The 16,258-nt window shown below is 39.0% G+C and overlaps 1 protein-coding gene across 1 annotated transcript in view; it reads left to right on the top strand.

Annotated features, from left to right (window-relative positions):
• TANC2 (tetratricopeptide repeat, ankyrin repeat and coiled-coil containing 2) overlaps nt 1-16,258 on the top strand; it is a 351,092-nt gene that overhangs the window by 243,136 nt on the left and 91,698 nt on the right. The window contains exons 9-10 of the mRNA XM_027771180.1: nt 5,342-5,623; nt 10,998-11,131. Coding sequence (XP_027626981.1) covers nt 5,342-5,623; nt 10,998-11,131 — 416 coding nt within the window. The remainder of the gene's footprint in view (nt 1-5,341; nt 5,624-10,997; nt 11,132-16,258) is intronic.

Below are 16,258 nucleotides of genomic sequence, written 5' to 3'. Positions count from 1 at the left end.
TGGCTTCCGCTGCGCGGGGCGCGGGGCGCGCGGCGGCGCGCCAGGTCCCATACATCTCTACACTTTTAAATTTATTCACTGATATCTCCCTGATTCAGGCCTTCATTACATTTTCCAGGGCTGTTGCAATGAGTAGTTTTCAAGGTGTTGTCTATTCTGAGTCTTCCTTCTCCAGAAACCCTACTCTAGTGTTAGATCCACTTAAGTGGGTCATCACTGCTATTGAATGAAATGTTGGGACCAGCAGGTGGCATGATGGTTAAGGCGCTGGACTCCCACATTGCCAACCGCAGTTCAAGTCCCAGACCTGGCAGCTTTCTCTTTGGTGAATGTATATGCCCTGTAGCAGATTTTTTTTTAATAATAATAAATAAAATTAATAATTCCTTAAAAAAGAAATATAAACCACCTATTCAGCCTAACATTGAAACCACCTGGCAGAAATAGTCAATTCTATTTTTTTAATATTTTTAAATTATTATAGGATAGTTAAAATAGTTAAAATTTTATAATAAATATGTGGGGGTTTTTTCGCTTTTAAAAATATGTATACAGGTACCAGCAGTTGGCATAATGGCTATGTCGCTGGACTCCCATGTAGTCAACCGCAGTTTGAGTCCCAGACCTGGTGGGTTAAACTTAATGCTAGGCACGTGTGCGGGCATGCCCAAGAGGAGAATGGAGGAGAAGGGGTTGCGATGTGGCCATCACCCCTGGGAGTGATTTCTCACTTTCTGTCTCTCTGTCTGTCTCTGTCTTTCTGGCAAGCACACGCGCCCTATAGCAAAAAACTCTCCAAAAAAAAAAAAGTATACATAGTGATTATGGGAGGAAAGTAACCAGAATATATTATATTCTTGTTCATTTCAGTTAACTAATGTAGTTCTCTTAGTTGTTGGGTTTGATAGTAGTCACAGACATTCTATGCCAAAATAATCCATAATTGTGATGGAAGTATTTTCTTCTTTCATTTTTGATGAAAAGTAATGAATTAGTTTTTGAGTTTTATTTTGTTGTTGTTGGCAAGATATTAATCATGCCATCTCTTTACTACTTTTATTTTTGCATATTACCTTCTATCTGTATGTACTTAAGTTGTGCTCATAATATATACTCTGTATTGTATTTTGCTATTTTACTGGATTTTATATTGGGTTGTCAGAAAAGTCATGACACATTTTTACATAGAAAAATACATCATGACTTTTCCAATGATCCAATATAATAAATATTAACGTATTTCCATGACTGAAAACTTTTCATTATTTTATGTATTTATATCCGTGTAATCTTCAATTGTTTTACCACAGCGTATTAAATTATCCTAACTCCATACATGCTACAAAGAAAATGTGTGTATGCATCTGTGTTTCTTTTTTTAAAATTAATTAATTTACTTTCATTCATACATCATTACAGTATACAAAAGGAGATTTCCCATCCAGAATATATGGTATATTGGCTCAATCAAGGATATTACCATGCATGTTATTGTCAACACATAATTTTCCATTTCTCGTTTCTTATATATTTTGCTTCTTTCCCCCCCCCCCCCTTGACTCCCTACCTCTCACCCTCTGCCATTTCGCTCCCTCCTCTCACACTGCCTCTGGTATTTACAGTTGTTTTCTATGCCTCCCCCCCCCATATTTTATTGATTCACTAAAGATCTTAATTAATCTAAAAAGTTTCTATAGCAAGCACAGCTGATATATACATATCTATGAACACATGTCTGACTTTAGGCATAAACCTCAGTGAGTAGAATGAACGTACTATAAAGTAGCACCAAACTGGGGTTATGTAACTAACTGCAGTCTTTAAATAGGTTTTGGGGGGGGGGTGTGCAGGGGTTTTGCCGTAGGGCACATGTGCTCGCCTGAAAGACAGAGAAACAGAAAGCAAGAAATCACCATCCAGGGGGCATGGCCATGCCACAATCCCTTCTCCATTCTCCTCTCAGGATCTTGGGAACACACACACGTGCCCAGTGTGAGTTTAAGCCACCGGGTTCGGGACTCAAACCACAGTTGACTACATGGGAGTCCAGCAACATAGCCATTCTGCCAACTGCTGGTCCCTAAATAAGTATTTTTTAATGCAATTTTGTAGCTTCAAGGAAAATGGTTTTAGTTTTAATAAATCAAAATTTGAAAATGTTAAGAGAAATTTGCTTAAGGCTTAAAGCCAGGAAACAGGTTAGGATTCAGTTTAAACAGTAGGTAGATGAAACTATCAACAGTTCAAGAGAAGACAAAAATCCTTAAATCTGAAAAACAAAACATAAAAGAAAATAAGTAATGTTTTCGTCAAAAGTCATATAATTCTATTTCACCAGTTCAGTCCCATGTCATTAATCTCCCTTCTGTTGAATTTGCAGTGGTCTGATCTTTCCATTTAATCTCTGGAAGTTAACATTCAACTCCAGACTCGTCTCCACCATGAGGCTGGCCATTTTCTTGGTTGTTTTTTGTACTCTTTTATTTCTGTGTGTCTGGCTTTAGTTTTCCTGGTATAGCACTCCCTTCAATACTTCTTGGAGAGCTGGTCTGTTATTGGTAAATTCTTTCAGGTTTTGTTTATCTGAGAATATTTTTGTCTTTTTTCCCATTTGAAGGATAATCTTGCTGGTATAGTATTCTTGGTTGAAATTGTTTTTCACTTAACACTTTTAATATATTTTCTCGTTCTTCCCTTGCTTGCATTGTTTTCGATGAGAGGCCCAATGTTATATTGATGTGATATTCTTTAAAGTAACTTGATGTTTCTCTCTTGCTAATTTTAGGATCTTGTCTCTGTCTGTGATTTTGATTAATCTGGCTATGATGTACCTTGGAGAAGATCTTGGGTTTAATTCTATTTGGAGTCTTTTGTATTTCTTGAATCGTTCTTCCCTTGCTTGCATTGTTTTCGATGAGAGGCCCAATGTTATATTGATGTGATATTCTTTAAAGTAACTTGATGTTTCTCTCTTGCTAATTTTAGGATCTTGTCTCTGTCTGTGATTTTGATTAATCTGGCTATGATGTACCTTGGAGAAGATCTTGGGTTTAATTCTATTTGGAGTCTTTTGTATTTCTTGAATCTGGATGTGTTTGTTTCTTTTGAACCATTTACTTGGAATAAATTCCTAGAAGCAAAATGTTAAGGTCAAAGTAGCATTTACTGAATACTCTTTATTTCCCTAAATTTTGGACATAAAATTTACAGTGCCACCCTTAACAACTGAGAAAACTAATTTTCCCAAAAGATGTTTTTGAATGTTATTATATGCCAAAAAAAAAAAAAAAATCCTGTTTCCTCTAATGGTGAATATAGTTTGTTTTAATTTGTATTTCTTTGGTTCTTTCAGAGAGAAACATTAAATGTTTACTTTCTAAGTCTTTTTACTTTTTGCTACAAGATGGGCTCAACAGAGAAAGTGAGAAATCACCACCAGGGGGATGGCCATACCGCAATCCTTTTTCCTCCATTTTCCTCTCAGGATTGTTGCGCATACTCGCACACATGCCTGGTGCCAGGTCTGATACTTGAACCACAGAGTCAACTACATGAGATCTAGCACCTTAACTACCACACCATCTGCTGGCCCACTTTCTAAATTTGTATGCGAATTAACCTAGGTTGTTTTTTTTAACTATAACATTAAATCTTAATCATTATTTTAAAATGTGTGATGTGTGTCTGCTAAAATGGAATAATTATCTATCTCTGGTTGAAGATGTGAGGTTATTTCAATAAATTTACTTTTTGGACCAAACCCATAATACACTAGTTAAGTGAGCCAGACCTCACATAGCTAACTGCAGTCTGAGCCCCCAAAGGCTTGAAAAACATGCCAGGCACATGTGCATGCCTGTCCAAAATCCTGACAGGAAGGAGGAATGAAGGGAAAAAAATTCCATCATGATCACGCCCCATTGTGGGGTGCTTTCTCTCTCTTTCTGTTTGTGTTAACAGCTGAGTCACTCTCTGGCCCGCTCCTTTTAAAAAGTGTTCATTTATTACTTACTTAGAGACAAGCAGACAGACACACAGAGAGAGAGAGAGAGAGAAAGAGAGACAAAGGCCCCAGATTGTTAAGGTTTTCTGTAATGTGTTGGAATATACTCATTGATTGGTAAAGAGTTGCGTTTTAAGCTGTTCCGATGTGCCACCCTAGCCTGGCCTCTTCCCCAGGAACTCCACCTCTTCCCCAGGAACTCCACCTCTCCACCCCACAATCCAACAATTAAAAGGTTATCTCAGGCTGGCAGGTGGCATGGTAGCTAAGGCACTGGTCTTCCACATGGCCGAAGACGATTTGAGTCCCAGACCTGATGGCTTGCTTTCTCACTTTTCTTCTCTCTCTGGTCAAATTAAAAATTAATAATAATAAATTAAATTCATTTTTTAAAGTTATCTCCAGACATAGCAGGAGGCCTTTAAGTACCATTTTTCTTTCCGAAGCTAACAAATTGTTTCTGTAGTCTTCTATTAATTTTTCCATACTACAAATGACGATGAGTAAATGAAGCTGCTAAAAGCAAAACCATGGATAAAAGGGAACTACTATATTATACACGAAGCAAGCATTGGTAACAAGGAAAAAAAATGACAAACTTCCATATTTTCATAGCAAAGCAACAACAAAATTCTTTAGGACCGCATAGGTAGGTTTGCATAATGTGTTTCATTTTGTCAGCTAGATGTATGTAAAAGCAGTATGAGTCACATATTCCAGGTAATTCCATTTAAATGAGAATGAACTGCCAAATTCCTCAGGATCTCCAAAGGTTATTGAGGCTGATGTGATCAATAATTAATTTGGCAGGACTCTGATTCAGATAGCTAGTATCTATCTATGGAACTATCATAGATAGAATAATGGAACTATCAAGACATTTTGTTTAACTTCAACACTAAAATGAAATTCCCATGGGAGAGTGAAGTTTGTGGCACTGTGCCCATCTTGGCTTTCTTGATAACCGAAGTCCAGGTGTCCTTTCCACCTTCATTCTCCCCAAGCCAGGGTGGCATTCCCTGCCTCTCAGTCCTCTCTGCCTTCCTGGTTCCTGAACTGTCTTCATTGTGTAATACTTTATGAATAGCCCACCAACTATTCAGAGGAAATAATTACAGTTTTATTAATGTTTGTGTCCCTCCATCTAGAGTTCCAAATGGCTCTAGCTCACTTGTATTGCTAATCTGTATAGAACCAATGTTTAGAGTGTTTTTTCCTGAATAAACCCAGAACACCATCATACTATAACTCCTAAGTTCCCTAAACCACATTTTCCTCTATTTCTCTCAATGTCGACAGTTTGACCTAAGTTCTGTGTTCTCTTATTGTTCCTTTCAGTTCGCTTTGCACCTTATAGGCCTCCAGATATCTCCCTGAAGCCCCTGCTCTTTGAAGTGCCCAGCATTACTACAGAGTCAGTATTTGTTGGCCGGGATTGGGTTTTCCACGAAATAGATGCTCAACTTCAAAGTTCAAATGCCAGCGTGAACCAAGGAGTAGTAATTGTGGGAAACATTGGGTTCGGCAAAACTGCCATCATCTCCAGACTGGTGGCCCTCAGTTGCCATGGCACAAGGATGAGACAGATCGCCTCAGACAGCCCACATGCTTCCCCGAAACGTACGTATTTCTTTAAAAATAAAGAAGAAAAAAAATCTTGATACTTCCTTAGTTCTGCAATATTTTTAGACATATTTATATTAGGTTATATATCCTTTTCTGATCTGTAAAGCCAGACTTGCACATGAGGACCATTAACTTAGAGTTGAGAGAAGGGATGAACGCTGTTTACATATAACTCACATATCCAACAGTCATGTAAGCGTGACTGGAAAAAACCTTTCTTGGAATAAATTTATGATTCTTCTTCCCTGCTGACTGTGTGGCTAGTCTGTCCTTTGGATAATGACTACCGCGATTGCCTGTAGAGCCATTTGCATCTATCACTGTCAGATTTGCTTAGCCTATGCCCGTTTCTTCCTGTTACGTGCCAGCACAGTCTGTTTGCAGCCTGCATTTCTTTCCTGTTGACGTCAGTATTGCTTTCTTGAACTTGAACTTCATTATGTCTTGAAGGGCTTCTCCTGCTTCCTTGTGAAAGGATATTGGGCTTTCATATATATTCAGGCTTCTTTCATCATAAGCATAACACAGCTTAATGATCACTACAATAATCCTATTTATTTTTACTTTTTTTTCCCCCATGTGGGTAACACATAGACAAACACCCTCCACAGAGTCTTGTCTTGCCACAAGCCTTCCTCCAGCCTCCAAGCCAGTCAGGATCAAGGGTATGCTGAGCCTGTTCAGATCAACCCAGGGTCTGACCCCAGCCTCCCCCAGAGCTCCAGTGTTACACAGGAGCACTCTGCTGCCTGCAGCACTGCAGCTGGGCTCTGTTACTTTACTTTTGAAGCACTCACATAGTACTTACCATGTGCCAGACACTCTCTAAGTGCTTTACAGATACATTTCATCTAATCCTCTTGTCACTTCAGTGAGGTAGTTTCTGTTATCTTCATTTCACAGGTAAGTAATCTGAGGCTCAGAAAGGTTAAATAAGCCGCCCAGGTTTTACACACAGTAAATGGTGAAACTAGGCAGTCTGCTGTCAGAGGCCATTCTTTTATCCATTTTACTGTGCTGCCTCTCCTTATTGAGTAAAGGAAAAAATGGAAGCATATAAATGTTCTTTCTGTACACACTGTATGCGTCAAACTAGTGTGCCTATTCTGTTAGCTGTAAGAGAACAGAAAAGGAATCCGTTGTTCTACTAGTCCAAACCAAAAAGGTAACCCATCAGAAACTTTCAGATTGCAACAATTAGAAATGGTTCATTTGAGATTATAGTAGTTACAGGGTCTAGCACAGTGCTGGAAATATAACAAGAATTCACTAATTACCCTGCAAACATCTTAGCTTCCTACTGAAATTAGTTTGCATCATTACATCATGGAGTAGGCAAATTGCCTCTGATGGCTGACATCCATAAGTTTGGAAGAACTGGTGTGTAGGAAGAAAACTGGTTGAATCAAATATATGCTCTTTACCCCCAGAATAAGGTAGGACTTGGTATGGAAGGATTCTTTCCTTCTCTGTTTTATTTACTAAAGATTTATTTTTTTTTTTTGTTATTATTGTTCATTTTTTAATTTGACCAGGGGGAGTGAGAAAGGGAAAAGTGAGAAAGCAAACTGTCAGGTCTGGGACTCGAACTGCATTCAGGCCATGTGCGAGTCCAACATCCCAGCCACCATGCTACCTGCTGTCCCTGGAAGAATTCTTTCTTTTTTTTTTTTTTTTTTTTTGAGAGGTTTCTACCATAGGGCGGGCACATGTGCTTGCCAGAAGACAGAGAGACAGAAAAGGAGAAATCACTCCCCCAGGGGGGATGGTTCCCTTCTCCTCCATTCTCCTCTCAGGATCTTGGGCACATGCGTACACGCGCCTGGCATGAGTTTAAGCCACCAGGTCTGGGACTCGAACCACAGTCAACTACATGGGAGTTCAGCGACATAGCCATTATGCCAACTGCTGGTCCCAGAATTCTTTTCTTAATAGGAATATTAGTGGAATGCTTAGTTTTTAGAAGAAACTGTTCTGACACAGTATTTATCTGGCACAGTATTGTGGAAGTCAAGAGCCCAGGATTTGTACCCAGCACTCCAGTTAACTACACGTTGTGACCTTGAGGGTATTACTTTAATAATTCTTTTTTTTTTTTTTTAATTTGCTAGAGGGCATGTGTGCTCACTGGGTAGAGAGAGTAAGAGAGCAAGAAAATGAGAAAGCACCCCCTGGGAGGGTAGAGGGGAGGTCGTGCCACAATCTCTTCTCTATTTCGCCTTTGGGGATTTTGTGCAAGCATGCACACATATGCACCCAGCAAGTTTTTCAAGCTGCTGGGTCCAGGACTTTAATCACTAAATAGACCACATGGGATTCCACTACCTTAACTACCATGCCACTGGCCAACCCCTTACTTTAGTTCTTTACACTTCAGATTTCTTATCTATAAAAGGAAGAAATATGAGTCAGTTGTCTTTAAGAACTGTTTCTGTGCTACAGTGTTGATTCTAAGGACATCGTTGTTTGAAAGTAACTTTCCACACCTAGTCCAGCATTTTCCTTTGACTGTTTAAAGATCTATCACACCAAACTACTGCTTACCTGAGTAGTCCAAGAGGTTAGCTATTTGAGTGTGTCAGAAAGAAAACCAGATAGCTAATAGTCTCTCTGACTCCTCTGTATATCACTATTGCAGATAACAGAGTGGTAAAATCATGCATGACAGAAGATACTATAAATCTCATGGGCAAGAAGAGCCACTTTCAGAAAGCAAAGGTTCCTGGGGGTACCCCATAAATCTGGGAGAGCAAGAGTGAATAGAAAACAGCCCAAATGCTCCCCAAAGCAGAGATTTCTTTAAAAGGTATTTTATTAAGTTATTCTCTAATATCTTACCTTCTGAGGATCTCCAAAAATAATGGAACACTTCCTAATTATGAGATTAACATTTATAGTTGAGACTGTGGATTTGGTCTGATGGTTAACTTTCAAAACTTGAAAAGGAGTCAAGGAGAGAGAGTATGTGGTTATGTATGTATCAGAATTACTCAGAACCAGACTTGCCCCATACAAAATAATTTTTGTTGTAATCTGTTGATATTCAAGCTATGTTCTACCTCTACTATCTTAACAGAACCAGTAGTCCTTAAAGAAGGGTCAAGAGTAAGTACCTGATACAACACAAGCTATTTTGGGCATAAATCTGTTACTGTATGAGCTGGCAGTGAAAATGTTGCTGGAAGCAGCAGTAACATTTGTTAATGAATAAGAATAATGCCAGGACATAGAAGGTTTTGGCTTCATTGTTTGTGGAATTTAACTTACATTAGGCTTGGATAGGACGGGTCTCCCAGACCTAGCAGTTAAGGGAGTCAGATACCACATGGCTGACAGGTGTGAGTCCCAGTCCCAGTGGCGTAAAAGACACACTGGGCATGTGTTTGTGAATGCTCAAAATCCTGAGAGGATAGAGAAATGGAGAGAAGGGAGTAGGGCATGACCACCCCCTCTTAAGTGGTACTTTCTCCCTCCCTTCACTCTGTCTCTCTCTGACAAGTGTGCATGCATATCCTCTGGCAATTAAAAAAAAATTGGATAGATTTATTTGGCATGTCAATGGCTTTTCTAATCCTAGGTTAGTGCTACCAGTGAGGTAGTTGTAGTAATAGTGAAATAAATAGAAAATTAGGGACGCTCCCGACCTCCATCTCTACCATCTGTGTGTGGTCTCTTGCCCTTGCTCCTCCACACCTCCCAGTATTGCTGTGGTAGATATGAGCAGTTTAGCCTGAAGTGCCACATTGCCTGGCTCTCCTTCCCCCACAAGACACTCAGCCCCCGCGCCCGCCCCCTGCTTGTCATTTCCCCGGGAAGGTACCAAAAAGCTGTCAAGGCAGGCAATAGCCTGTCATCTTGCTTTCTGCCTACTTTTTCTAACCCAACTTCCCCACCGGTCTCCTCCACCATCATCATCACCTACCCACCCCAACACACACGAAGAACAAAAACATTTTGTGGAAATAGACCTGTTGTGTGATTCAGATATTATTACATTAGCTGTAGATACACTCACTACAGTAGTTAGGGAAGCCCTGTCTAATTCAGGACTGCATTTTCTTATCACTGAAAGTCTCAATATAGTTATTATTTGGATTTGACATTTGCCAACAGCTGCCAAGCCCCCAAACAGCTGTGAAGTTTGTAACCTCTGCCTTCCCTCTCTGCTCATTTCAGAAGTGTGTTTTGTCAGTTTGCTGTGCAAACTGACTTCTGCTATTAACTTTTACCTGTTCTACCTATTAACTTTTAGTTCTACTGTTCTCTGAATACCAAACAGAAATTAAGACACTTAGACAAAAAGGAGAGCATCTCCAAAAGGGAAAGCTAGAAGATAAAGAATATTCGAACGGTAATTACACACAAAATCAAATACCAGATGAAGGGGGAGAAAGCAAACAACAGAAATAATACAGTGATAATCTGTAACTGAACTTCACCTCAGCTCAGAATTTCACACGTTTCCTTAGGTTTTTTTCACCACCATCATCCCCCTACATTCTGTAGTTTTTCAGAACAGTATCCAGTGACCCAGGAGTTTACTCCACCAGTTGGATGGAAGAAGTTTACATTCACTCCTATGAGTAAGGAGTTAAATAACTACCTTTCTCTATTCCTCCTCCTTTTCAAAAGCCATTGGCCATCAAATAACAATATTAAATATTTATTTTGGTATGCATTTTTAAAGTATAATCTTATTGATAATTTTCAGTCTGTAATTTCTAATAGGTAAGAATACATCTTCTAAAGCAGTAAGAACAAATGCAGTTTCTTAAATATTTGAAAGCAGCTTCATTGAGCTATAGCTCATATACCATACAATTTGCCCATTTAAAATATTGAACATTTTGGTAGAAGGGCTATGGTCTCTGCCATCAGTTTTTGCCCAGCTGGTCTTGAGTCATCCTCATGCTGAGATTGACCAGGTCTCTTCTCTCTTTGAAGACTACAACAGCGATATTTTAATCTGAACTTCTATAATATAAAGAATCTGTGGTGTACAGCAGGACTACATCTTTGGTTTTTCGTTTTGTTTTTTACCTTGCTGAGAAGGAACATTATAATTGTATGGATAGTGAGATTAACTTGATTGTCTAATAATAGTCCACTGTAAGGATATGCCACAATATATCCACTCATAACTTGATGGATATTTGGGTTGTTTGGCTATTATGAATCATGTTTCTGTGAACATTTGTGCACAAATATTTGTGTGAACGCATGTTTTTCTTTCTCTTGGATACATACTTAGGAGTGGAATTGCTGAGTAATAGAACAAATGGAATTTGTTCTTCTGAAAAAGATTCAACTCATCTGCCTTTAGAGTTTTATGATTATCTGATGCAAACATCTCATCCTTTTAACCCAGATGTGGATGCCAACAGAGAGCTGCCACTCACACAGCCACCCTCAGCCCATTCATCTCTCACCAGTGGAAGCTGCCCAGGAACTCCGGAAATGCGCAGGCGGCAGGAGGAGGCTATGCGAAGACTGGCCTCACAGGTACAGTAGAACTCCAGTTGGGGCATGCCAGTTCCATTTTAGCATCAAGAAGGCAAAGGTAGGCGAACCTTGGCAACGTGAACAAAAGTACTTAAAAGTCTGCTGTGAGGGGGCTAGCAGGTGGTGTGGTGGTAAAGATGCTTAACTCCCACATGTCTGCTATGGTTTGAGTCCCAGACCTGACGGCTTGCTTTCTTACTTTCTCTTTCTCTCTCTGTCTCTCTTTCTGGTGAAAGCACATGCCATATAGCAAATTTAAAAATAATAATGATAAATAAAATTAAATAATTCTTTTTTTAAAATAAAAAGTGTTCTGTGAGAGCAAAAAGTTTCTTTTGCTCTTTCTAGAAAAATATTGTTACAACGAGATCAACACTTTCAAATTGAAAATAAAGTATGATCTTGAATAGATAAGATAAAGGTGACTTAGACCTTAGATGATTTGGCACTCTCCTGCCTCTGGTGCTGGCCACAGGCTGCTGCCTACTCGCTGGGGGAGGGGGCATGTGAGGGCGCCATGACCAGGAGTGCAGGCCGGGTCTCCAGAGTTTCATGGCGCAAGTGCAGGTGGTGCCAGCTGCTGCAGGTGACAGAGGCTCTGCAAGGGCTGCCACAGCCCAGGTAAGATGAGAAAATTAAGGCACAGAGATTAACTAATCTGAACCAGATAATACCTGAAGTAATAGAACCAGAGTGCAAACTTGGACAATATGGCTCCAGAGTCCACGCTCTTAACCTCTACACTATACTGGCTCTTCAATAAGTTCTAAAAGATGACTCATGGATATTAAGGAAACAATAATTTCCTCAACAATAATAACCAGTGCTGGACAGGAGCCTTTATCCACTAATTGGCATCCCTTAGACCATCAGCTGGGAAACCATCGCAAGGTTCGTGCCTGGATTAACACCCAAGGAGTCTGCAAAAAGGTTTGAGCTGAAGAGCAGTAGATGCTCACCTGTTGACATTCATATAATTCCCTAATGGCTGCTAGAGAGAGTCCTATTGAAACATTAGCCACATATATCAAAACCTCGCTTCTGACACACAAGGAGAATTTCGGGAGCCTCCAGTTGGTCAGGATGCTGGTTCCCAAACAGAAAGACATAGTATAGCTTCTGCAAGGAATTGTTTTTCAGAAAGTGGAAATTGTACCACACATAATGGTGTAGAAAAGGCTGAAGAATCTAAAGGACCAAACATGGTGATCCATTGTATGTGATGAAGCAAAACACTTGAAAGAAGATTGCATTTGCCCATGAGATCTTTGGATATCAGAAATAAAGTACTTTGCTGAATATTATGCCCAGCACTGAGAAGAGGTGGACATTTCAGCTCATTGTGACATTCACATTTTCAACTGGTTGATAAAATATGTTAAAAGAAACACTAAGGAGAATAAAGATTGTGAGATGCCCACTTTAAAAAAAAAAAAAAAGTTGTTATATGGTTTACCCAAGATCATAATATAATAATCACTAGTTTTCAGTTTTCATTTGTACTTCAAAACCTGCTGCTGTAGTACACTGCATATAATACTTTTTATGTTTAGGTCTGAAATTTCTATTTTTTTTTTTTCTGGAAAGGATACAAGCATATTGAAAATCAGATAATGCTCAAAACCAATATTCTTCTACTCAACCTCTCCTCTCCCCAGTGGTAGCTACTTTCATCTCTTAGGACAGTTTCTCCAGTTTTTACCTCCTTATTTCTATTAGGTTATCAGAAAAGTCATGACATGTTTTTCTGTGCAGAAATGTATCATGACTTTTCTGACAACCTGATAAATAATTGTCATATTCTGCTGTAACTTTTTTCATTAGTTTATACAACGTCTATTGCTTTTTATTGTGAATGAAGATAATTATACTTCTTTTACTTTCCTTCTGTCTACTATCACCTCAATACAGTTATATCATAATTTTTGACTGAGTCCACCTTATGGTATTTTCAGTATTAATACTTTGTGAACATGGCTCACACTGGACCCAAAGATAGCATTTCCTTCTTTTTGGAGAGGTTTTTTGGGGGTTTTTTTTGTTTTTGTTTTTGTTTTTTGCTATAGGGCGCGTGTGCTCGCCAGACAGAGAGACAGAGACAGAAAGCGAGAAATCACCCCCCGGGGGGATGGTCACGCCGCAATCCCTTCTCCTTCATTCTCCTCTCGGGATCTTGGGCACACGTGTACATGCGCCCGGTGTGAGTTTTAAGCCACCGGGTCCGGGACACGAACCCTGGTCGACTACGTGTGAGTCCAGCAACATAGCTGGTTCCTAGCATTTCCTTCTTGATCGATTTTGTTTTTCCTGGGATTCATGAAATGCCTCATTTTAAAATTAGCTTATTTTTCTTCAAATCTTTAACTATTTCATAACTCCTGATAAAGTTTTGTAAAATAGGGCCAGCTGGTGGCATGGTGGTTAAGGCAGCTGGCTCCACATGGCTGGCTATGCGGTTTGAATCCCAGACCCTGCAGCTTGAGAAACATGCCTGGTGCATGTGTCTGTGTGCCCAAAATTCCAAGAGGAGACTGGAGAAAGGATTCTTTCAGGAGTGCTTTCTCACTTTCCTTCTCTCTGTGTGTGCGTCTCCCTCTGGCAAGTACATGTGCCCTGTAGCAATAAATAAATAAACAAATAAATAAATAAATAAATCTTTGTAGAATATCTCTCAATGTGCTTCCCACCCTTATTGGTTACATTTTTTTTTCCCCTAGAGGTATACATCCTAGAGCCCTCTAACATACAGTGTGGACACAGGATATTGTCAAGGCTTGCCACCTCATTTTCCTGGACATTTCTAGCACTTCTCTTCTGTATTTGATCCCATATCGTCTTTTTTTCTTGATTTTATTCCTCATTTTGGAAGAACATACCCTCTAGTTATCCTATAAAAAGGATAATAAGGGACCAGCAGTTAGCGTAATGACTATGTCACTGAACTCCCATGTAGCCAACCGCGGTTCGAGTCCCAGACCCAGTGGCTTAAACTCAGGCCAGGCACGTGTGTATGCATGCCCAAGATCCCAAGAGAAGAATGGAGGAGAAGAGATTGCAGCGTGACCATCCCCCCGGGGGGTGATTTCTCACTTTCTCTCTCTCTGTCTCTCCCTGTCTTTCTGGCAAGCGCATGTGCCCTATAGCAAAAAACTCTCCAAAAAAAAAGGATAAGACATAAATTTTTTGAGACTTCATGTTTTTTTTTCTTTCATTTATTTATTTCTACATTTTTCCACAAGCATTTACTTTACATAGCAAAAAATTTTAGCTCATACTCCATAATTCTTGACAGTTTACAACTTTTAAAATTTCAAAATACTGAATTTTAAAGATAATGTTCAAAATATGTCTTATAATTTTGTATAATTTTATAACTCTATAACAGAAGCAGTATGGTTTCAAATATATATATATACATATATATGTGTATATATATGTATATATATATATATACATACATATTACATATGTATATACATATGTAATTCTATTTTTACTAACTTAATAACTCCTCCAGAAAATGTCAAACTTCCCAAGGTAACATAAAAAGATAAACATGGACAATTAATAAAAATTGGGCCTGTATATTAGAGAAAAAGCTAAAAACTACTGTCCAAAAACTTAATAGATTAGTCTCAGGGAACAGGGTGAGACAAGTTAAGTCTAGAGCCTGCCTTCTTGTACTCCTGCTTCTCTTTAACTTCTTCCCCACTGGACTCTCTCCTTAGTTAAATGATCAAGAAAAAGAAAATTAGATTAAGAGTACATTCTTGGGACCAATAGTTGGCATAATGGCTAAATTGCTGGAATCCCATGTAGTCAACTGTGGTTCAAATGTCAGACCTGGTGGCTTAAACTCATGACAGCCATGTATGTTTGTGTGTCCAAGATCTCAAAAGGAGAATGGAGAAGGGGTTGTGATGTGCCATTCACAGTAGTGGGTGATTTCCCACTTTCTAGCACTGTTTCCCTCTGTCTTTCAGTGAGTGCAGGCACCCTATAGCAAAAAGCTCTCCAAAAAAAAGTTAAAAAGACTTCTTTCTCCAACTATGATTTTTGTATAGTCAATAAGGTAAATCCTTTGTAAGACCTGTAAACTGGGCTCTTCCCTCTTTGCAGTACTCAGTTGCTCCTTACAGGATCCATTAAAATTTAGTTTCACTTCTCTTACAATTCAGGACATACCTATATTTTTTAAGTTCTCAGATAACTCAAAAAGATGTTATAACAAATTGACAAAACATCTTAACCTTTAATTTAACTCTCACATTAACAACACCCAGTAGTCGCTCATGGTAATCCTGAAGGCTGAAAACTTCAAGGACAGGATCTGAACAAAGCCCAAATCAAATCAGAGCCTCTGCCTAAAAACAACAACAACAACCTGTTTTCTAATGTGGACAGCCCAAGCATTAGACAATGTCCATAACACAAAGTCCATAACTGACATCCTTATGTTCCCCACTAAGGCCTTGTCCTCAAGTGTAAAGTATGAAGAGATATATTTTATCAAGTGCTTTCTCTGCATCTATTAAACTGATCATAATGGTTTTTATCTTTCTTTATGTTAATATAGTGTATTATATTTCTGACCTTGCATATGTTGAAACACCATTGCATCATTGTAATAATGCTTACTTGGTCATGCTGAATATTTTTTATATATTATTGGAAACAATTTGCAAGTATCTTGCAATATTTCCTCGAATTGCAATTTGTGAGTTGAGAATTTTTACATTTATTTCCATCAGAGGTATTGGTCTCTAGTTTTTATTTTTGTCCTGTATGTGTTTTGGCATTGAAGATAATGTAGTCTTTATAAAATAAATTGAAAGATTTTCTTCCTATTGATTCTTTAGAAATAATTTGAGTAGAATAGGGCTCTTTCTTAAAAGTTTTGTAGAATGCAGGAACCAGCAGTTAGCGTAATGGCTATGTCACTGGACTCCCGCGTAGTCAACTGCGGTTCACATCCTGGACCTGGTGGCTTAAAACTCATGCTGGGCACATGTGCATGCATGCCCAAGATCCTGAGAGGAGAATGGAGGACAAGGGATGGTGGCATGACCATCCCCCTTGGGGGGTAATTTCTCACTTTCTGTCTCTATGTCTCTCTCTGTCTGTCTG

Source organism: Tupaia chinensis, unplaced genomic scaffold (genome assembly GCF_000334495.1).
Source record: "Tupaia chinensis unplaced genomic scaffold, TupChi_1.0 Scaffold000187_1, whole genome shotgun sequence".
Taxonomy (NCBI): domain Eukaryota; kingdom Metazoa; phylum Chordata; class Mammalia; order Scandentia; family Tupaiidae; genus Tupaia; species Tupaia belangeri.
This window is presented reverse-complemented; position numbering and strand designations above follow the sequence as displayed.